This window comes from Scardinius erythrophthalmus (assembly GCF_964197995.2).
Source record: "Scardinius erythrophthalmus genome assembly, chromosome: 25".
NCBI classification, from domain to species: domain Eukaryota; kingdom Metazoa; phylum Chordata; class Actinopteri; order Cypriniformes; family Leuciscidae; genus Scardinius; species Scardinius erythrophthalmus.
Genome location: NC_138245.1, coordinates 24,201,194 through 24,224,365, shown reverse-complemented (window position 1 = coordinate 24,224,365; position 23,172 = coordinate 24,201,194). Strand labels below are relative to the sequence as shown.

Here is a 23,172-nt window from a genome sequence, read left to right as displayed (position 1 = left end):
GTTGGCGTTGTCCTGCAGAGCTGGTGCTAGGCACTGCAACCCTGAGAGCACTCTGGCAGCCCCCAGCTTAAACGAGCCATTTATCTGTGAAAAGCCACCAAAAATTGTTAAATCACCTATTCATCATCGCTATTGCCATATTGCCGACGTGCTATAGGTCAGTTGAGCTGGCTTCTACATGCAATTGCCATCAAACTTCAACAAACGGTAACATTCCAAAGATTAGCTTTGGAATGCCTGTTTTAAAAAGAAGTTATGAGATAGAACACCAATTTATTCCTGCGGTTATTTACTGATACATATTCAAGAGGCAAAATGCTGACATTAAAGTCTGCTTTGAGCGTTATAATGTTACTATGCTGCTAGCAGACAAAGAAAAGTCTACTAGGCACATCCATTGACCCACATACTTTTTGACCCAAATGCCTACGCAAATAAAATGGCCACAAACAGTGGAAGAAATGCTTAGAAAACAAAAAAAGTAATGACACCCCATAAACAAACAGTGAGGATATTTCTAACAGCACATGCTATTATACATAGGCCAAGTAGCCTACGATGTGCACTAACAAGGGATACTAAAACAGTTCCATTAAGCCATAAGATTATGAACGCATCTAAAATAATCATTAACAACCTTACGATTAAGCATTTATTAAAATAACACATTTAGCTTTTTTCCCAAAAAAGGGGGTACATTGATATTAAAATCCTGGCTAATATGGGTAAGCCAATAATTATGTTCATGTTATGGCCGATAAGTGTTAAATGATTGATATTAAAATTCTATACCATTTTGTGTAAATTAATTACAAATAAAACAGTAAAAAATGGGTCATTTTAAAATATTACAAGTGAATTAATTTTGAGACTGGCTAAAGATTGCATTTAAGTGTTATTAAGTTATTAGTGTTTTTAAAGGTTAACTTTGAGTGTTAAATGACGATGTTACAAAAAGGGGAACAGACATGCACAATTACTGTAAATATCCAGTATCAGCTAATAACCGATATATTGTGCATCTCTAAAATAAAGCAGCCAAACACTACTGCAATTGTAAATAGATAATGAGTTTGACCAATTTTTTTTTTCACACACTTTTGTTAAGTCAGTTATCAGCGCTTAATTATTTAGTTTAAAGAGTGCAACAGAATCTGGTAAGTTGGCAAAAATAGTTTCCAACAATGAATCTGTGTGTGTTCAATAGCAAACAAACTTCACACGTAAAGTAATTGCATAAATTATATGACATAAGTATTGAGTCAAAAAGCACAAATAGAACAATTAATTTAATAACGGTAACAAGCAACGTAAACAAAAATAATCAGTATCGGTCATACAATTTTTAAAAAAAAAACAATATCGTCGATCTCTAATTCTAAAACCAGGTGATTGACAGTAAACTGTATTGGTCATTGGATTCTTAAACACCACTGTCCCGCTACTTTTAAATTAAACATCAGCCTCTTAACACAAATGAAATTCGGCACTAAAATGAAAGACTCAAAATGTTTAATGCAGTATAGAAACTTTACTCCAAGGTTCAATTTTGGAAACTAAGGTTAAGAAAGATGCATATAAGAACCCAATAACATGCTATTTGGCATGCAGCACCGTTGTTTTGTTGGTTAAACATGCAGGGCCTAGCTCGGCTCAGATTCAGTAGCTCAATCGCTAACTCATGCCCAGCCCAGCATCCGTCAAGAGCTGCAGTCTCTAGTGCAGCATCTTAGAGAAGTGCTCTATGGATAATCTATGAACAAACTGCACTATGACATCAGGTAGACAAAGTTCAGCCAAGAACAGTGACAGAGCGTAATATTGCCAACTCATGTGCCAAATTACTGACACCTGCACTGATGTACCCTTGATAGATGCAAACAAGGAGATTTGTAGAAAACAACTGGAAGATGATAGTCTGAATGTTATACAGGCAGTGACAGGGATGAATGATGCTGTTTACGAAAATATAATACATTGAAATCATGTTTGGTTCGAATTCACATGAGTTGGCAAAAGAATGTGAGCAGTGAAGAGTTTAATCACTATGTGTTGGTTTTTGAACACTGAGATACAACTGAAGTTCATCAAGCCAGCATTTCCACACCCTTCAGTGGCTGGTTATCAATGGGCTCTTTAAAAGCTGCAGTATATTGTTGTGACTGTAACAGCCGTTGTAGAATTAAGCTATTCAACTTGTTTCGTCCATTATAGCCTTACTTTCCAATCTCTTCAATTACAGCCAATCGACAATTTCCATAGAGTGCAACAGTTCCCGCCCACTTTTTTCGGCGACCTTGGTTCCGGAAGTATTTTTTCCATCAATAGGGATTTATAAAAAGTCTAATTTAAAGAGTTATAAGCCATGAACCAAATCAACCAGCTACGAGGTGAATGACGACATCGGACAAAAAGACAGGTACAAGATTACGTACTGTACCGAACCGTTTTTAATGATTAATGAAGGAAAGAACTACAATCCCATTAAGCAACGCGAATGACAAAATCAAATAAAAACATGAGAAATATAAAATTATAGATGCTGATTATACTGTAGAAATTATATATTTTACTTTAAAATTTGAGAGCATAAAGAGACCGACTCTTTACATCATTCGCAGTGCTTAATGGGAGTAGGCAGGCTCTAAAAAGATATTTTGGCAGGATTTGCGGTTTCAGTTCTCTGATTGATGGAGATTTCTTTGAAGAATCATGGGTAGTGTAGTTTTAAACGAGTGATTATTCAACAAAAAGCTGTTATACGTGATTAATCAACAAAATCAGTTAAAATAATGTGGGCTGATGCCTTTAAAAAAGGCATATACCATTGATTAGCAATCTCACAACTCTAACTCTAATGTTAATCCCATAACATTAGATCTTTCTTTAAAGGTTTATAAGTGAGCTTTAAAAATGTATTCCCCTTTGGAGAAAATAAATGAGATTTTTACTTCCGGAACCCGATTATTGCACTCTTTTGTGACTATATTTTGAGATGATGTCAAATTTTATATTGCATGAGAAACCACAATGCGTGGAAATGCTATTGCTTCATTCCCATAATAAAGGGAATCCACTTTAGGCCAAAGGACAGATGGATATTCTTAATAGTTTCTACATTTGCTGCTATCTACCCTCTCCCTTATGAGCGACTATCTAAAAAGCAGGTTCCGAACATTCTTAGGGGTGTTGTTCGCGCACAGGCCGTAATGCTGGCGAAAAAAGCTAAAGCATTCAAATCGCGCCGCGTGTATTCCCACTAATCTGCGTGTGAGGGTTTTTTTTTTTTTTCAGTTTCGTTCCAGGGGACCCATGGGATGTGAGGTTACGGTGAGCGAAAAGCAGAGGGGGTTTCATTCAGGTCACCTCAATTAGCAAAGAATAATCATTTAAGTTCCTCTGAATCCCAGGGAAGGGAAGCGTCAACAGCCATTTTGTGATCAAACTGAATAGTGAAGTGCAGCCACATGTCCAGGAAGGGAAAGGGGGGAACTATGAAGGACGGTGTAACTCTCTCACCATGTTCACAAATCTCTTCAATAACCTTACGTCTCTGACAAAAATCTTGCAACTGACCAATTTAGTCGACACCAAAACCCTCCTTTGCCAGCCTACAAGCCAGAAAAACAAGAGAAGAGATGGATTATACTTAGCAAGCAATTGGTTTTGAGCACTTTGAGCTGATACAGTTCTTGAATGACGTTCCGGCTGTTTTGTTTTCCTTCTCTGTGCTAGTTGTCAAGGATTTTGGTCAGTATTGATACAATCTCAAACCATCAGCTGTTCCTCTTTTGACTATTATGACACTCACCATCCATCTTAAGGCAAGCATGGGTCAGACAGAAACTGAATCCTTAAGGATGAATGTCACAAAGGTCAGTTTGCACTCAATGTCCCAGAGAAAGGTGATACATGCATTATTGAATCATAAGCTGATGCGCAAAAGGAAAAATATGTCTTTGACTTGACATTACGAAAAGACATCGCCGTTACGAAAGCCCTGTGAACTGAAGAAAAAACACAAAACATATGTGCAACACAGTGGAATGGACACAGATACATACACACATTACAACACACCAGGACACATATGGGCCAGTGAGAAAGACAAGACAGTAAATACATATAATGCTTTTATAAATGCATAAATGTTGTGTTTAAAAGCATAGGGGAGAGTGGGGGTAAGCTGTGCCACTTTTGTTTTAGGTTTTCTGAATAAGATGAGAAGCGTCATCTATATTACAGGGCCATAGAAATATGAATTCACGAACAAAACAGTCATGTATTCAACATAAATAATTTATCTTTTTTTTTTTAAATAATGTACAATCCCTTTCCAAACTCCTTACTGGACATAATTCACAGCTTTTAAAGAAAACTTTAATATTCTGTACATTTGTTTTGACATAAAAACATAAAAGTAATTTTACCTGCCTTGTAGAAAATGTACTTTGACATGCAAAAACTGATTTAGAATAAATAAAATCATCACTTTTCTTTCAATCACAGGAATACGTCCTGTGATGGACCTATGGACATATGATGGACCCTTTCAAAATATCGGAATACAAAAAAAATGTGAGGGTGACACATCTTACCCCATTCTCCCTTATGTCAGAAAGGTGGAGTAAAGTTTGTAAGAAATGTAAAAATTTTTTTTACAAAAAGACAAATATACATTTGCAGGAAATGTACACAATTTTTTTTTTTTTTTTTAAAAGACGATTAAACATTTATGTTTTACATAAGACTAAATTCATTGCAAGCCTTACTCCAGATTATTTCACATGCTTTAGTAAAACAGTAAAAAGCAAATGCATATTTTAAAATATATTTGGAAGTCTCTCTCCCTACCTGGCACACAGACTACGAAAAGTCAGTCTTTTCCGTCGTTTTGAAATCTTCATTTGGGACCTCACAGTGACACAAACCATCAGCTGGGACCTTTTCTAAAACCATAAACCGCCTGACTTCTGCATTTTATTAGTGATGTTCCAAATATCAAAAATTCTAAAATTAATAGCCGTTTTACTAAGAAAAACGCGAATGTACAGTAACTTAAAACATTCTTCAATAACACTGGCAATGCACTGCAAGACAGTGGACAACCACAAAAACACCTACTGGAAGCGTAGTTGGTTATCTAATCGTAAACATTACGCCTATCAAATAAAAACCATGCATATTAATGACATAAAAGTCCAAGGTTAAAGCAAATATACAAATCTGGCACGAGACAAGTGCTCTAATTCGCTGTATAAACAAGCTCTATGGAGCATCATCTTGCAATCCTCCTAACGACAAAAAATTAAAAGAGTATGTACATGAATGCTATTCTATCCGGATATTCGAGACATCCAATGAATTTCGATAAACAAACGGCACAGCTCTCACAGAACGCAACTGTCCGCAACATCCTTTGCGCTGGTCCGCACTGCAGCGCGTCAAACACCCATGCAGTGACTCTTCGCAATCTGTAGAGGACGCTTTGTGGATAAATATTTATTACGTTGCGTTACGTTCATCTAGTACAGCTGCGTGATTGGGTAATAGGCAGACGCTGCGCTAGTAAACTAACGAATCGTGCTTGGAGGAATGCTTGGCTCATGAATATTAATTGCGTCCCAGCCAGCAACGACAGCATGACTTAATTATTATTCATAAGCTATGTCTTCGTCGTAGTAGGATTTGTCATTTCGCCTCCCTGTTACACTCGTTGTCAATGTTCATTTTGTATAGTTACATAAACTAGCCTATTCGACAAAACAAAATTAGAGAGAAGTCTCTAGATTACAAAACCCTGAATAGTTAACTAGGCTAAAAGTAAAGATACTAATCCAAACAGAACTAACGTTACACATCTCAACCTGAAGCCGATAAACAACACCGGGGGTTCAATAGGCCTGTGTTATTTCAGCAAACGCATATAATAAGCTTTTTTCTTCTTAATTTTTCAAGGAATGCTAAAATTATTGGCAGACATTATGGATGCAGTTGGTTGAATTTACATTTCTACGGGGGCTGTTTTAAAATGACAGCGGTTCTCCGGCCTGGCATCACAGAACCAGCCATATCGTGCCACAGCGAAATTGAAATATAAGGCGCTTATTACCTGCTCATTTTCTTATGTACGGAGGCTCATAACCTCTTTTCCCGCGTCAGGATACTCTTTAGACCTCTCGCCACCATTGCTAAGGATGCTGGATGCTCCCTGTTTGCTCCCCGCCCGTCTGGATCCCCAGCATCAGCACCACACATCACTCTTCCTCTCCGACCTCCACCACAGCGATGCTGATGCTCCACACACGGTATTCCGCTCCCTGTTGGTGAGCTCTTGACAGCACATTATAAGCCCCTGAATAGAGTTTAGTTCTTATAGGACACGTTAGGATATCAACGAGTCTCTTTCGTATTATTATTACAATAATTTTTTTTTATTAAGTATATTTTTTTTTTATACTTTTACTCTGGGGCAATCCTTATTGGTCATGTAGTGCACTTTTCCCAAAACAATTATAAAAAACACACACATTTTAAGCCTATATGTTTATATAATAGTATACACACACACATTTGATTACAAAAATTACTCTTTGATGATTGGAAAATCACTATTAGTGGTCCACATAGCAAAGTATATATAATAAATCTTATCAAATATTGCATACATATAAAGAATCTTTGATACAAATATGTATTTATATATTTACAAGTTTTGGGGAGTTTTTAGTTTCTTGTCAGTTATACTGAGTCAAAGACAGGGTTTGAGAAGTTTATGTTTTCTGGCTCTTCATCCTCATTGAAGTCTTCAGGACGAAGATCTCTTTCAAACATCCGCTGCAAAAGTCCATCCACAGTTCTGGATCCTGGAAAAATAAAACAAATTATACATTATATATATATATATATGCATATATAAAATACAAAATACACCTTTTACAAGACTAAGAATGCATTTGAAAAATAACAAAAATTTAAGCAAAGCAAAAAACAAGAAGCACATCATTTCTTGAAGCAATCTTAAACATAATGCAGAGCTTGTTTGCCGTCCTTCAATACTTACTCTAACAAGACTAAAAATGCATTTGACAAGACTTGACTAAAATTTAAATAATAATAATTAATAATACACCAAATAATAAAACAAACAATTAATAACAATAAAATAATAAAATAAAATACTTCTTGAAGCAATCTTGAACATGAGGGAGGGCTTCTGTTTGCCAGCTTCAGAAGAACCCAGGTCATTTTCATTGCTTTCCATTGCATCTACAAGACCTGTGTCCATACCATCCCTAACAAACACAAAACCACACAAACCTCCATTAAAACCCCAAATCAACAGCAACAGGATCCTACGCTGAAACGTATGCATGAAACATTTTTTACACATCAAATAACAAGATATGAGGTCTAAATGGCACATACTGTTGAACACTAAGCTCCAGCTCCTCTATCTTTTTCTCCAGAGAAGTCTGCAGGTCACTTTTGTCAATTGTGTATTCCACCAAGAAGGCCTCCAAAATAAATGCTACAAAAATACTGGGAGGGAAATAAAAATCTCACATTATGCATATTTTTCCTTCAAAGTAAAACACAACAATAATATTCAAGTAGACTCCATTCTTACTTGATTATAATAATGACGACCACAATGTGAAAAAGGACGAAGAATATTCTGGCTGAAACGTGTGTGACTGCTGTGAAACCGCTGGCCAACAGTGCAGCGGAGTTAAGGGAAAAGCAATGCATGAAACTTTCAAAAAATTTCAAAGACCTTGGTCTACAGTTTCACACACTTGATTAAGTATAATACTTGGAGCAAAAATACATTTTGATCTGTAGTTGTAAAGGATATCATGCCACTGATTAACCACAGTGAGTTCCAGCAAGACGATGAAGGAAGAGATCACATTATTGAAGTTGTTCTTGCAGTAGTTGAGTTTAGCAAAAGCGGTTCCTTTAAGGAGAGGGTTTCCACAGTACTCTTGATCAGGACTTGTAGAGTTAGGTTCAAAAAAATGAACTTTTCCTTTAAATAATTCCATGCCAACCATAGCAAATATGTAATAGACCACCTGTAGGGGGACAGCAGTGGATTTATAATAAATACACAGGTATACTGATTATGATAATGTTTCTCATCACAAATCACAGTTTAACATGTGGCATGAAGGGTCTGCTTCCCTTCTGATGATTATGTCCCTGTCGCTGTATCTAAATGTAGCCAAAAATCAAGCACTGCATCCTCCCCCCACTTTTTTGTACAAGGTGTCCTTGAGGCCAGGTATGGCGCAGTATACAGGAATCACCAATGAGACGGTGACAGCAACCACTCCTTCCTCAGGAACACTTGAATAAATCTGTATTTTTATTTAAAAGCAATAGCTGGTCTAATGCATGCGATAGATATACACATTATCGAAAGTTTGGGGTCAGTAAGAGTTGTTTTAATGTTTTTGAAATAACTCTATAGGCTCATCCAGACTGCAATAATTTGATCAAAACTAAGTAAAACAGCAATATTACGAAATATATTACTATATATTACAATTTTAACTTATGTTATTGGAATGACAAACAGTTTAGAAAAAAAGTTTTCTCTTTTAATAAACTTTAAAATGTAATTTATTCCTGTGATGGCAAAGCTGAATTTTCAGCCGCCATTACTCCAGTCTTAAAGGGTTAGTTCACCCAAAAATGAAAATTCTGTCAGTAATTACTCACCCTCATGTTGTTCCAACTGCGTAAGACCTTCGTTCATCTTCGGAACACAAATTAAGATATTTTTGATGAAATCTGAGCCATGTCTCACTCCTCCATAGGCTGCTATGTGACCGAAACTTGTGTGTGATGCGTGATGACGTGCAACATAGACGCGCAGCGCAAAAACACTACGAGGCCCAGAGAGAAGGAAATGAAAAGTGGAATAAAGTCGTTATTTTTTTTTTGTTTTGGCGCACAAAAAGTATTCTCGTCGCTTGATATACTTAAGATTGAGCCACTGGAGTTACTTGGACTATATTAACGATCTTTTTAATAACTTTTCTGGGCCAGCAAGTTTCGGTCACATAGCAGCCTATGGAGGAGTGAGACATGGCTCAGATTTCATCAAAAATATCTTAATTTGTGTTCCGAAGATGAACGAAGGTCTTACGCAGTTGGAACAACATGAGGGTGAGTAATTACTGACAGAATTTTCATTTTTGGGTGAACTAACCCTTTAAGTGTCACATTATCCTTCAGATATCATGATTTCCAGGATTCATTGATGAATAGAAAGTAATAAAATAAAAAATAAAAAAAGCATTTAAAATAGAATTTTTTTGTAACATTATAACATTTGTAATATTATCTCACGTAATGTCACGTTTGATTCATTTTAATGCATCCTTGTTGAATAATTCTTATTACTTTATAAAAAAAAAAAGCTTATTGACCCCCGATTTTTTATTTGGTATTGTAAGTATATACAAATTAGAAATATTATTGAAACATAGTTTTGATATTTCTCAGTGTATGCCTATTACCTATTACTCACAAGTACACAAAGATACATTGAAGAATGTTTTTGTTCCTACAATGAAATAAATGGGGTCCAAAACAACAGATAACCCCACTGACTTTTATTGTATAGACAAAACCACAGAGAAGAACGTCGTACAGGTTTGAAATGACATGAGGCAGAGTACATTTTGACAATTTAGAGTTTTGGGTGAACTAATCCATAATAATCTGTAAGTACTCACCACTATGAGTTGGCCAAAGGTAAGAATAGTCGGTCCAATTTTAATAAGTGTGTTGATGATGGCTCGAAATCTGCGAAGGAAAGTTTTTAGTTTAATGTCACATGGCAAATGAATAAAAGGTATTTTCAAGCACAGAAATCACTTGGTTTTTTGCATTTGGTTGTAACTATCTCACCTCTTTATGGAATCCACCAAACGTATGAGTCGGAGGACTCGCAAGATAAAAACGATGTCCAAGATCTGACGACTCGTGTAACCTCCAGCTGCAAACATAAAGATAAGTCAACAAGATAACTTAAAGGTATGTTTATATCAAAATTAACAGCTCTGATAAAGCACTTAGAGAATGCAGAAATGTGTCAATCTTCTAAAACAGTCTTCCAATCTTCAAATACAGTGATACACAAGTATATACATAATAACCCTCCTAGTGCTTAATTTTGTTATATCCACATGTGCACTTACAGTGTTTGAGTGCTGAGTTAATGATGGTGCCAAAGAGTGCACACACAACAATGATAGTGTCAAACCTGTAAGAGATAGAGTTGACTGATTTCATGTGAGCTCACACAGGTGATGTTATGTGATCAAATTCACTGAGCCATACAAAACACAAAGTGTTCCTCACCAGTTCCAGAAATGATGTCGGGCGAAGAACGCCCGTGGCTCGGTAGAGTACAGTTTGAGAATGATCTCCAACATATAAAGAGCCAGAAAACCCCACTCAGCATTTGATACCACAGGGTTCTCCTCATCCAGACCAATGAACACAGCATTCACCAGAATAATCAGGTCATAGACATACACAAACATTCTGAAACACACAATACAAATATATGGGATTCAAATAGTGTTGTTATCCAAAGAAATATGTGAATGTATTAGTGTCAATGCAAGATCAACATTTTGGGCCAGATTAACTAAACAGGGCAAGTGTGATGAAATAAAAGTGCGATGGTTCTGCGGGTGATCTACTCACAGAGTGCAGATTAAATAACACGGATGCAGCCAGCTCATTTCCATAATGACCAATGCAATCTACCAAGATCAGTGCAAATTAAAAATATCATGGCTTGGCAAATGATACGTTCGGAAAAAGTCTCTGGCATTCCAAATAAATGAACAGGAGTGGATAAAATTCCGGTACGGATATGGTTTCATTTTACACTGTGGGGCTGATAAAGGAGCTCTTTAGAATGTAATATGCATCAGTTGTTGCTTTGGTAAATTTTACAGACGATATGAGATATTAACTTCGCTCAAATAGCGCAATTGGCCAGCTTCAGAGAAACTGGCAGCCAGGCAACAGTTAAGCGAACAATCCTGAATGGTGACGTCACTACACGCATTCGACCAGCACGGATCAGCACAGTTAAGGCACACACACACTACAAGATAATCGGGCCAAATCATTTCCCCGAAATAAAAGTGAAACTATACGGTCAGACACTTGAACAAGTTGAAGTTATAAGATATCTAGGGATATGGATTCCAGGCTCACTTTCAAGACATATATTCAGAAATTGTTAGATAAGTCCAAAAAAAAGTACTAATGTATTCAGATGTCAAGAAGGAATGGAATGGGAAGCTAGTCAAAAATATTTAGAATGAATATATAGTGCATTAATCAGGTCAGTAATCAATTGTGGATGTATAATTTGGAGATATGCATAAAAATCCTTGATTAAGAAAGTCGAAACAGTTCAGGCACAAGCATTAAGAATATGCTGATCCTCTCCAATATCGGCGTGACAGGTGGAGGTAGGAGAAATGTCCATAAGTATAAGTAAAATTAACAATGAAATATTGGATTAATATGAAAGGGCATTCAGAGACACATCCAGTTCAGGAAATACTAAATATAGTATACTAAATATACAAAATAATATAGTGCTGAGAGAAACAGAGAGAAATACTTAAATTCCCCCTGTAGTCAATAATCTGATCTCATCTTTGATCACCAAAATGACATATTTAAATGTTTTTTCCTTGAAAAAAATTCTTCATGCCTTAAAACAGCTTGAATGTAACTCTACACCTTTGCCTTATTTAGTATACGCGGATCTATGAATATGCAAATTAGTCCCGCGTCCACTCACTCACACCAGCTCAAAGGCCCTGTCCCAAATGGCACACTCCGGACTTGTGGACTTCCTCAGAGTCCACACTTTGGTGACGTCATGTAGTGTAGACCTATAGGGCCCTTGGCGCGAGTCCACGAGGGCGCATTGAGAGGTATTTTTGGGACAGACTCGATCGGCACGCCGGAAATAATAGTCTGGTTATTGTTGGACAGGAGAAATCACATTTTTGCGCTCCGACGTCTTATCTCCATCACAACTACACAGCCTAATTTTACAGTTCTATATTTTGATGTTGTGCATATCACCAGGGCATTAAAAAATAGATATATCATGCTTATTTAAATGATGTATACAGTTGTAATAATAGGCTACATAATGTTCCATTTGAACTTACAATTTTAAAACATAATTTAAACATAATTTTTTTCAATTTACAGGTTTCAATATTTAATACTAAGTTTACATATGACTCAGTAAAGCCCTGACATTCGGATCTATTTATTTAATGAATCATAATGCGATCGTATTATTAAACGCACTATTATTATGTTTGAGACATCAACCACTGGTCAATGACCATAATGTTTGTATAAACTGTAGGTAACAACTGGTAAAATGTGCATTTAGGTCATAAAAACCGTAATATTTTCTTCTCAGCCATGTCAACAATTATCCGTGAGTAAAATCTCCTCCCATCTGTTGTCTGATTGGCCTTTCGCAAGGATTCCTGGGTAGTTAAAGTGCGTGAAGCCTACATCTATGCGGGCTTCGCGGAAGACCGCTTCAAGGGCACAAAGGGGGCGCTGCTGAGCACACTTCAGAGCGGTAAAATGCTGAATGGGACAGCCTACGGACTCGTAGACTCAGCGAGCACGCGCAATTCAAGTCCACGAGACCGAAAGTCCGCATGAAGTGCGCCATTTGGGACAGGGCCAAAGATCCACTCGTTGACGATCACACCTTTACATGATTGGTTACAAGGTAGCTGGTACGAAACATCAGCAATTGAAGAGTTCAGATGCAAAAGCCTCTAAGTGCCATCTGAAATTTTCTTCTAGAATGATCATTTTTATCAAGCTCGTATATTTAAGTTAAATAATTTCACTTAAATGGCAATGCAAATTACCTATTAATTGTCATTTAAGTGAAATTACTTAACTTAAATATACAAGCTTTATAAAAATCATTCTAGAAGAAAATTTCAGATGGCACTTAGAGGCTTTTGCATCTGAACTCTTCAATTTCAAACTGCGTTTTTGAGACTGTGTTTTGATCACTGCAGATTTAAGGAGAAAATACTCAGCAATGGTGTTGACATATGAATTTGCACATGGTTTGTCTTAACGCATATTAAAAACACCACTTAGATATATAAGCAAATGGCCTACATTATTTTAAATACATCTAGCCAGTGACAGAGTGCAAGCATATTGGTCTAAAATAATTCTATATTTTAAGCTTCAGAATAATGAATATTTTTATTGTATTAATACCACATTTTGCACTTTAATCAACAGTGCATTTTTTGTTATATGTCCATATGTCTAGGAGCATTGAAATAATATTATGTCGTGAGTTCAGTATCGTGATATATATCGAATCGTGACATGAGTGTATCGTTACACCCCTATTTTTTGGTTTTGGTTGTCCTTTCCATTGATGCTTCACACTCCAGTCCAGTTAAATAAAGGCACAAATACTGGAGATGGTCCTCACTGCAGAACATGAAATCCAGGGGGAGGAGTTGGATCTGGATCTAAACCTTACATATACCTAAACCTACCCATCTCCACCCCCTGATCCCTAAACCCACCCCTAAACCTACCATTCTCCACCCCTTATATCTGGATCCAACTCCGCCCTCTGGATCTCGTGTACTGCAGTGCTACTGCAAATACCATTAAATTGACTACTGCAAATCTTCTGAAAGGGAATCTCCTACAAATGCTTATGCAATAAGTTCATAGTCCACGCAAAAATAACTGTCCATGCCTTTTCATCGCAAATTTTTTACTGCGCGTCTTCATTAAATATCCTGACAGTAGTTTTTAATGCCAAAAGAGGATTTGTGGTGATGCAAGCTGTTAGTAAATCTGGCCCTTTCTGTCCACATACCTGTGATGAACCATGTGGCGAATGAATCTGCTGGCTGAGGAATCATACAGAGAGGGGAAACAGATTTGAATGGGGTGCGCCTTTGACTTCACTGTGATCACCTGGATACTTAGAAGATCAGCCAGCTGGACAAATGCAAACTTTCCTGCTCAGAAAAAAAGAGAAAAAGTCAATAAAACTGAAGTCAAATTTGAAATGGGAAAGAAAAACCTATCTGACCTATGTGTCCTTTATTCTGATCATCTAAGACGCTCCAGAGCAGCTCCCGATGAGCAATACTGATTTTCGGCTTGGCGAGTTTAACCAGAAGGTTCCATTTGGCCTGGGTCACCACAGGCTCCCCACCTTCACCCCGGGTCTCCTGAAGCAAAGAAAACGCCCGGCACATCTTATATCTTCTGGCCTTCACCAGCTGCCGTACTTCCTCCTAGGAAACATGAAAGAAATCAAGTCAGTGTTCCACTACAGCTAGATAGATAGCTAGAAATATTTTTATTGGACTGAACAATATTCAAGAGGATCTATTATGCCCTTTTATAAAGTCTTTCTTTTGTTTTTGGAATCTACTAGCATAAATGTTCATGCGTGAATGTTTCACATATTTCACAGTAGTGCAGCACCTCTCTTCCCAGTCTGTCAGTAACTCTATGTTTAGTTCCATTCTAGTATAAAGCCCCTCCTTCCAAAAAGCTCAATGTGCTCTGATTGGTCGGTTGCACCAGTGTGCTGTAATTGGGTAATTGGGTAATGGCATGGCGACAACCATAGATATCATATATAAACGCTAGATGTCTCGTGCGCGCTGCTGGCCAATGGAGGTCGACGTCAGCACATGGCGGCCATCATGCCACAGGCAGCTCGCTCACTTGTTTAATGGTGCATGTACATTTAAATAACCATAACTTGCTCAATTTTCTACCGATTTTCAAACGGTTTGGTTTGTTATAAATGTCAGAGATGTAGCTATGACACTGCATACATACACTGCATACATATGAATAATAATAACATACATGTTCAAGCATTCGGAATTATAGCCACATTAATAACGTTTGTAAGAAACCAAACCGTTTGTAAATCCGTCCAGATTTCAGCGAGATATGAGGATTTGTGTGCGTGCTGATCATTCACTTTACATTAAGCCTGCCTGTGACAAGATGGCCAAACGGTGATGCCGGAAGTAACTGCGCCATAAGACATCTAGCGTTTATATATGATATCTATGGCGACAACACACTATTAAACCAGTCCTTGCCCCCTTTATTTTGTGTATGCGTTGGGTAGGAGTTATTTAAATGAGGAATATTGTGACGTGTATGTTTCCGGAAGAAAACTCAAGACTACAACCGAGCCAGTGCTTACTGATATAGAGAACAACTCCCTTTCAAGTGGACTTTGTGCTTTGTAACTTTGCAAATCTTCTTCATGCTCAAACAGCAACGTTACACAATAAAGAAAGTTGAAAATGTAAAAAAGCATAATCTGTGGTATTTAATTAAAAAATTAACTGATCAATAATATTAATTTTAATATGATTTAATTATAATATTTAAATGATTAAATTTGAATATTTCATAATATACATTTTAATTTTGTATATTTCATAACTTCATAACTTCTTTAAAATGTAAGAAATAAAAATGTGCATGTTGACGGAAAAAAATGTGAATACCTTCAGGTACTTTTTGTAGTTATTGTAAACGACAGCCAGAAAGAAGGACATGAAGGTATAGATGTTGATAACAATATATAGAATGAAGAAAATAGTGAAGAAAACACTGTAGTTGTATGCTGGCATCCTACAAAGAAAACATAAAAACATCAAATGTTACAGAAGCATTTGTGTTGTGTACAATGCATGCTAAAGCATTTTATGGGTGACTGATATTTTTTATACTGCTGAATATACAATTGCACACAACAAAGATTCACAAAAGAGAAATAAGCTCAATGAGAGAAAGAAAATGCAATAGCTCAAGACTTACATGACATCAGGGCTATTAGCAGTGGTCACCAAAACGTACAGATCGAAAACAATATCCAAATAGTTTGTGAAATATGGTGAACCATCAATGGTAAGAAGGCCCCTGGGAAAAAATAATAAAAGATATGACAAGCAGTTTAAAAGGTTATGTAAACTATTTTTCAATGGACACAATTGAGATGAATGGGAAAACATAAATGGATATAAATGGATGATACTTTATTTAGGTTTACCTTTTCCCAAATAATTTAAGAGCCATAAGAGAGAAGACCAACACGCTGAACATGAATAAGAGAAAAACATAGGAGATCTGAGGCAATGCATTCCGAATACTCCTGAACGCCCTCCGCAGCTACAGACAAACAGAAGGATAAAAAAAAAAAAAATAGAAATGGGTTGGAGAAGAGACATTTGAGCCCAATAAACATACACTACCATTCAAACTTTAGGGTCGGTAAGATTTTTAAATTTTAAAGTCTCTCATGTTCACCAAGGCTGCATTTATTTGATCAAAAATACAATAAAAACAGTAATATTGTGAAATATTATTACAATTTAAAATAACAGTTTTCTATTTTAATATATTTTTAAAACGTAATTTATTCATGTGATAGCAAAGCTACATTTTCAGCATCATTACTCCAGTCTTCAGTCACATGATCCTTCAGAAATCATTCTAATATGCTGATTTAGTGCTAAAGAAACACTTCTTATTATTATAACATTTTTGAAAACAGGTGTGCTGCATAATATTTTTGTGGAAACCATTGTTTTCAGGATTCTTTGATGAGCAGAATGTTCAAAAGAACAGCTTTTTTTTAAAATAGAATTTTTTTGTAACATTATAAATGTTTTCATTTTTTTTATCTTACTGACCCCAAACTTTTAAATGGTAGTGTATGCTTTTGACAACTTTAGGAGTAGAGTAACTAACAAAATTTTTAATTTAAATTACTGACAACATTTCATCTCAATTAAATACAAAAAAATATAAACTATGAAAAAATATAAAAAATGGCCACTTTGATTGTGGTTTTCTTACTTGTCGTCCCTCTGTAACATTGACCAACAGAAGTGGTCTCAAGACCCTTGACCATCGGATGGAAAAATAGCCTGATGTTTTCAGTGCCCCATATATAGTCAAATCTATTAAAGAGAGCTGTGAAGTGGGAAGGGTAAAGAAAGATAATGAAACATGAATACAGTGAAACTTAAAATCTCTCAAAAAATCCAGTTATGCAACACACACACTTCTCCCTGACTTCACTAAATGTCTACTCATAGTCATTGAACGCCACATTTCCTGGAGAACTGCTGAGAATGATAAAACACGGGCTAAAGTTCATTTCACAACATTGTTACGAGCACATTCTCAGCATTTTCACATGTTTGTAGACAGAATACTTTAAGGGTATATATATTATATAAATAATGTATTATAAAATGAACACAAGATAAAAGTGATTATGAACCTGTAAATAAGATACAATCCAAAACTATGTATTAGATGCCTACCGTTACAACGATTATGATGCAGATATTTTTGGGATCCTTCCAGAATTTATCCTTTGGAATGACTTTGGCATAGTGTACCATCCGCACAGTAAATGCAGAGAGACATATGATTTCAATTGTAGAAGTCGCCTATAGAACACACACATACACATATACAAAATGTTTTATGGGGACATTCCTTTTACTTAATGATTTTTATACTGTACAAACTGCATATTCTATGCCCTAACCCGAACCCGAACCATCTTTCTGTATTTTTAGATTTTCAAAAAACATCATTTAGAATTATTTATAAGCTGTTTAAATAAACACAAGTCTCCAGGAAATATCCCATTGTGTCATATGGAGGGTTGGCATGGATTCCAGGATGTCATAAAAGCAGTAAGCAAGAAGAAAAAAAAAAAGGTTCAATGTGGTTCTATATAGAACCCTAGAGTTCTTGACTCACTTTTAAAGAACATTTTATACTGAAAATGATCTATAAGGAAACATTTCTTAAATTAACCCTTTAAGGTTCTATATACCTAGAACCTTTTCTTCTAAGTGTGTAGTTAATGTAGCTATGTTAAAAACTATTAAATATATAGCATCACTGTCTGGGATGTTTCCTTGGTCACACAATCATATAGGTAACTTTAAATATGAAAACACACCCCAATTCTTCATTTCAGAGTATAGAGTTTGATGCATTGCATGTTTTGTGGTTAAAAAGAGGTATCATGGCATCTGCTTGTCAGAGAAAGTATTAGCAGTATGAACTGACGGGGATATCTATGGACTTTTAAGGTAATCATCTAGAGATACAGAGAGCATTCAAGAAATATTCAACCACCCATTCACAATTCTACACAAGGTCTGAAACGAATTACAATTGTGGTGAATGATTAATCCACTGCTTTGCTGAACAATTTGTAAATGCAAGTTATATTTCCATACATACCCATATAGGAATTGGAACAACAGCAGGATCCTCAAAGAGAGCCAGAGCAAGATTTATGACGATGAACACGTATACCAGTGTCTGCATGAACCAGTGATTGTACAGCAGGTACAACCTGTGGAATATTTTACAGATTTTATAATACACAACCTGGTAATAGTCAAAGTTATAAATGATTGTTGGAAAGTCATCTCTTACTTCACAGCCTGTGGCGAGGTGTCAAAATAGATGTTCCTGTTATACTGGGCATCTGACACATAGACAGTGGCAAGGTCAAATTTCTAAAGCACCACCAGCAAACATCAGAGACCAAGAAGAGAGAACAATCAGTTTGACTGGCAAATTTTAATGAGAGGCACATGGTGTGACAAATATTTCATGTAGTCTCTCAAGTAACATAATGTCATAAAATCTGTATAAATAACAATATACAGACCAAATACTTTGCAAAAGCTGTGAAAAGCTGGTTAAATGAAGTACAGAGTAGGACGTATCAACTAACCAAAACTATTTGATGCCATAACCTCCCTCCCACACTACACCCTTCACTCAAAAAAACATTTGAAATATGACTGATATGTGCATGTTTATTTATCTAAACAGTTCATCCATGCATAATTGAAGTTGTATGGCAACAGACACTCATAACAATCCATTTCTTAACAAACCAGAATCGATTAATAGGATAAGAACTTCTAATATGTTTGCCAAATATTTCCAGTGCTTCAGTTGACACTTTCTTCAGGCACAATTTTCCAGTTCTTTCTTGACAAACATGATACCAGATGTTTCTCTTCCATAAACGATCCAGATTTAATGTTGTGATAAGTTCGAAAAACTTTCTATACAAATAAACCAAATAATCAGAGTGTCATCTATTAACTTTTTTTTTTTTTTTTTACCATCCGTTTAGATTTGTACATTTCGCTGCAAATTGATGAGTACAGGTTTCCAAGAGCACCATATATCCACGCACGCAACATACCTCTGTCATCTCTTCTGAAACGTTACTGGTAACATTATTTCCTCCATTGGTTAAACCTTCATTCTTTGATAAAGAATGGCACTTTGGGTTTTCGGTGTCAGACATTTTCTCTATCCCTCAACTTTTCCCTGTCCTTACGAAGCAGATACATCCAGTTCGCAGGAAATCCCGTCTCGAAAAAGTGTATCTTGCTAAACGAAGCAAATTTCCTAATCATAGTATGGCGAAGGCCTCTCTATTAAAAATTCATGACCCACGCCTTCGCATGTTGAAAATGACAGAGCATGGCCAAATTAATATTTAGTAGACAAGCCATCTCACCAATCAACCTGAGCATAGTCTAATTAACACGAAGAAGTCCCGCCTTCCATTGGAAGAAGCCTTGCGTCGATAGGATGAACGCTATAACTAATTAATATTCATAAGGTAAGGCCTCGCCATAGTAGGATTCGATTGGTTAAATCCCGCATATTACACACGTACGGTGTGGTACTTGGATTTAATCTCCAAATAAACAATTCTTGGGCGAATAATATACATTTTATGGAATATCAAGAGCATATGTATATTGAGAGTGTATACTGTTGTTTATTTAAACAGAGTTTGCAATGCGGTGTATTTTGACCGGTCATGTGACTGAATCCAGCGGAAATAGCGGAGAAGAGCCACAGGCTCACTCAGGAGTTTTGTAGGAACATCTGGAAGAAAACACCCCACCGACTGTCTTATGCAACACAGAAATTTACTCTGAGACCTCAACAACAGAGGAGGAACATCACAGCATCGTATAATGTAGTGTTAACTGAACGTTTTTCAGTAGGTTGCCTAGAACTATTACCTTAAAAAAAAAACAGTGAAAGAGCAATCCACAAGAATCCACAAAAAAGAAACCAACGACTGTAAATCGTTATATAATATTTATTATATTTTACCAAAAGTGATTTTTATAAACGCCATAGAGTGAAAGATCAATACAAAACTATATAAATAATTTCTGAGGATAATCCTTTAGAGCTCATGTTGAATATAAATAGAAATATAAATGATTGAATTGATTTTTGTTTTTTAAACTACATTTCAAAGTGTTTTGAATGTGCAAATTTGGCAATAATTTAGTAACATATATAAAATAATTTTCCCTTTTGATGCTAAAATCCATTGTGTCATTATGCGATGTAAACTGACAAAAATGTTGATTAAAAATAGTTTAAAAGACAAGCATCGTGATCAGGAAACGGTTTCAAAACTTCACAAAAGTTTTTTTGACAAACGGACAGCTCTAAAAAGATATTCATATTTCAGCCACACAATTGAAACATTTATTAATAAACAGTGCCTAAAATGGGTTTCATTTTCAACCTCTGTAAAAAAAAAAAATATGATATCAAATTAATCTGGGTAGAAGAGGGTTCTTCCTGATGGAGGAGTAAGCTCCGATGTGCTTGATGATATTGGGTTCAACGCTGTGTGCCTTCTCACCTGGCGTCGACCTGGCTATCTTGTACAGCACCATGTCTTTTGCATTACCCCTAGCACAGACGGCCTGGTCCAGGTATTGGGCGGCTCGGATGGAGGCATTACCTGGGTAGAGCATAGCAGGGGTGCAGCATTCAGTGGCAGGAGACACAGCATACAGCTGGGGTGAGAGCCGCCTGACCTCCAGCAGATAGTGCCTCCCTGCCATCTCAGACAGGACCATTATGTAGAGAGTTAGGAAGAGAAGATGAATAGGTGAGAAGGTAAAAGAAAGAGGTGTACAGTGAGATAACAAGAGGAGGAGGATTGTAGAACCAAACAGGCCGAGACCCAGCCATTCTAGAATGCGATACGGCTCCGGGTTCCAGTATCCCTGAAGACGTTCTGGGTGGTAGAGCTTTATGTATAAAGTATTGAGGGCAAATCTCCGCGAGAGTAAGTTTTTAATCAACGGAAAGAAATCGGTCATCGGAAGCGCATCATCCTCCAGGACAACAACGTTTTTTGGCCTCATCAGGTCCCATCCTTTCCGCAGGCAGAAAACGTAATCTCTTTTCTCCTTCTCAAAGATGTTGTCCACCTCTTTGCTGTTCCATTTCTCATCAGGTGAACGTCTAACAACCAGGAACTCTTTCTCCAAAAGCAAAGCATCCTCGTTCAAAGAGGGACCACTTTCGACATCACAGAGCATGACCTCGGCACATGGTTTATCTCCACATGCCTTGAGGAGCGATTTGAGCTGTTGTGCCACCTGTAACAGGTAGTGATAGTCCCTCCCCTCTGCTCTTCTGGATGTCACTATGGTGATCAGGAGATCTGGTTTCTTAGCATTCGTTTCCAAAGGGTCCTTCAGGCTTTTCGTAGAGTCAGCACTTTCCCAGAAATGCAGGGCTTCCTGACCTCTGTCGTAGCTTTTTTGTAGTGATGCATCGCTTAGTGAATCAAGATAAACACTCTTTAAAAAATAATGCGAGTAAAGTAGACGATGGCAGCATATAGGCAATATCACTCCAAAGGTTAAAACACACAAAACCAGCCCTTGAGCGACTGGGCTTGACCAACGAAAGTGCTTGCTGGTGCAAGTCCCCCATCGAGGCATCTGTGTCTGTTTAAATAGATCACAATTCACTTCTGTGACAGTTCACTTCAGTGCCAAGGTGCCGGATACGTTGCACAGGTGGAGGATCCAGATTTGAGCCAACGTGCAGAAAAAAATAAACTGAAGGACTCACATATGAGGATGTTAACTTCTGAGATATTTCCAACTTGTATCTATAGACAAAAGAGATATAGGAAGTCATAATCTTATTTTTCTTAATAAACCATTACATGTGATTTAAAAAAAAAAAATCTGGGTGATTCCATACATTCAATATTGAAAAGATTATTTTTTTTTAGGTAGGCTAACGTTACAGTAAAATACAGTAGGCTAAACCCTTAACACATAACCTAGCCTACGTTTTATTAAATAATAATAGCCTAAATATTATATTGTCAAAATATTATGTACAGTAAGAGTGTAAACGCACATCATGTGATTCATGTACTTGACTTTTTGATGTGTTATATGATTTTTTTTTAATAATATTTTATAAAAGTTAGTGTCAGTATTTCATATTATGAACATGTAGTCTTGCGACACTCAAAAGCCACTCTTTTCATGAAATTACCCTTCTTTCTGAGAAAAACAACTAGGTACAGGCAGTTTGTGAGGTAGAAATCAAGATAAAACAGTATGAGTCAGCTTATCATAACAAGTAAACAAACCCGGAAGAATCGTATTTATCAGTCTGTAAATGGCCCGTAAAGTTAAATAATAAGAAATGGAACAAAGAATAAAGTATTTCAGCATTTCTACCTCTCAGAATGTGGATGTTTAGCACACAGCGACTAGACGACGGCAATCGAAACCAAAATGCATGTCAAAACATCATTCAAGACGACCTACTACGTGCTGCTACGCGCGTCGAATCAGGTCCGAATACGTTTTACTGTAACACATGGACAATATGCGCATTTAATTCACGGGGAAGCAATGTTGACCGTTTCTTAAGGGGTAGAACACTGAATGGCTCCTAAAGCTGATTCTTCTATTTATTAAATTCGCATTCAGGATGGTTTTTTAATGTGTATGTGTGTGTATTTCGTAAAATCTAAGCTAAAGCTAAAAAAAGGACTGTGATTGGTTCATCGTGTCCAGCGCTGAGTAAAGTAACAGAACCCACGTGACAACTCCTTAAAGTGCTGTAATCACCACACCAGACACTAGATGGGAGTGTAAGGTAAAAGACGGTCTGAGGTGACTCAACCCATAGATATCATAT

At 36.6% G+C, this 23,172-nt stretch overlaps 2 protein-coding genes across 2 annotated transcripts; both read right to left on the bottom strand.

The window, feature by feature from the left end:
* Positions 1-6,531: 6,531 nt before the first annotated feature.
* On the bottom strand, positions 6,532-22,821 carry tpcn3 (two pore segment channel 3). Its single transcript, XM_081358106.1, has 20 exons — positions 22,707-22,821; positions 19,373-22,120; positions 18,586-18,668; positions 18,388-18,502; positions 17,448-17,576; positions 16,975-17,091; positions 16,166-16,284; positions 15,934-16,035; positions 15,621-15,747; positions 14,168-14,375; positions 13,949-14,093; positions 10,378-10,563; positions 10,215-10,279; positions 9,925-10,012; positions 9,750-9,819; positions 7,859-8,078; positions 7,631-7,721; positions 7,429-7,542; positions 7,183-7,295; positions 6,532-6,866 (listed from the first exon to the last, which is right to left on the bottom strand). The coding sequence occupies exons 2-20, from the start codon at positions 19,475-19,477 to the stop codon at positions 6,742-6,744; spliced, it is 2,322 nt and encodes a 773-aa protein (XP_081214232.1). The 5' UTR covers positions 19,478-22,120; positions 22,707-22,821; the 3' UTR covers positions 6,532-6,741.
* Positions 20,757-21,939, bottom strand: pgap4 (post-GPI attachment to proteins GalNAc transferase 4; the record flags this gene model as incomplete). Its single annotated transcript, XM_081357686.1, has 2 exons — positions 20,757-21,803; positions 21,907-21,939. 2 exons carry the CDS (start codon positions 21,937-21,939, stop codon positions 20,757-20,759), a joined length of 1,080 nt encoding a protein of 359 aa, XP_081213812.1.
* Positions 22,822-23,172: the final 351 nt, after the last annotated feature.

Coding starts and splice junctions, on each gene's coding strand:
- tpcn3 (XM_081358106.1), bottom strand. CDS start 19,477: ATGTCTGACACCGAAAACCCAAAGTGCCATTCTTTATCAAAGAATGAA. Junction 17,092..17,447: donor GCATCATAATCGTTGTAACG/GTAGGCATCTAA, acceptor CCCACTTCACAG/CTCTCTTTAATAGATTTGAC. Junction 10,013..10,214: donor TAACTCAGCACTCAAACACT/GTAAGTGCACAT, acceptor TTATGTTTGCAG/CTGGAGGTTACACGAGTCGT.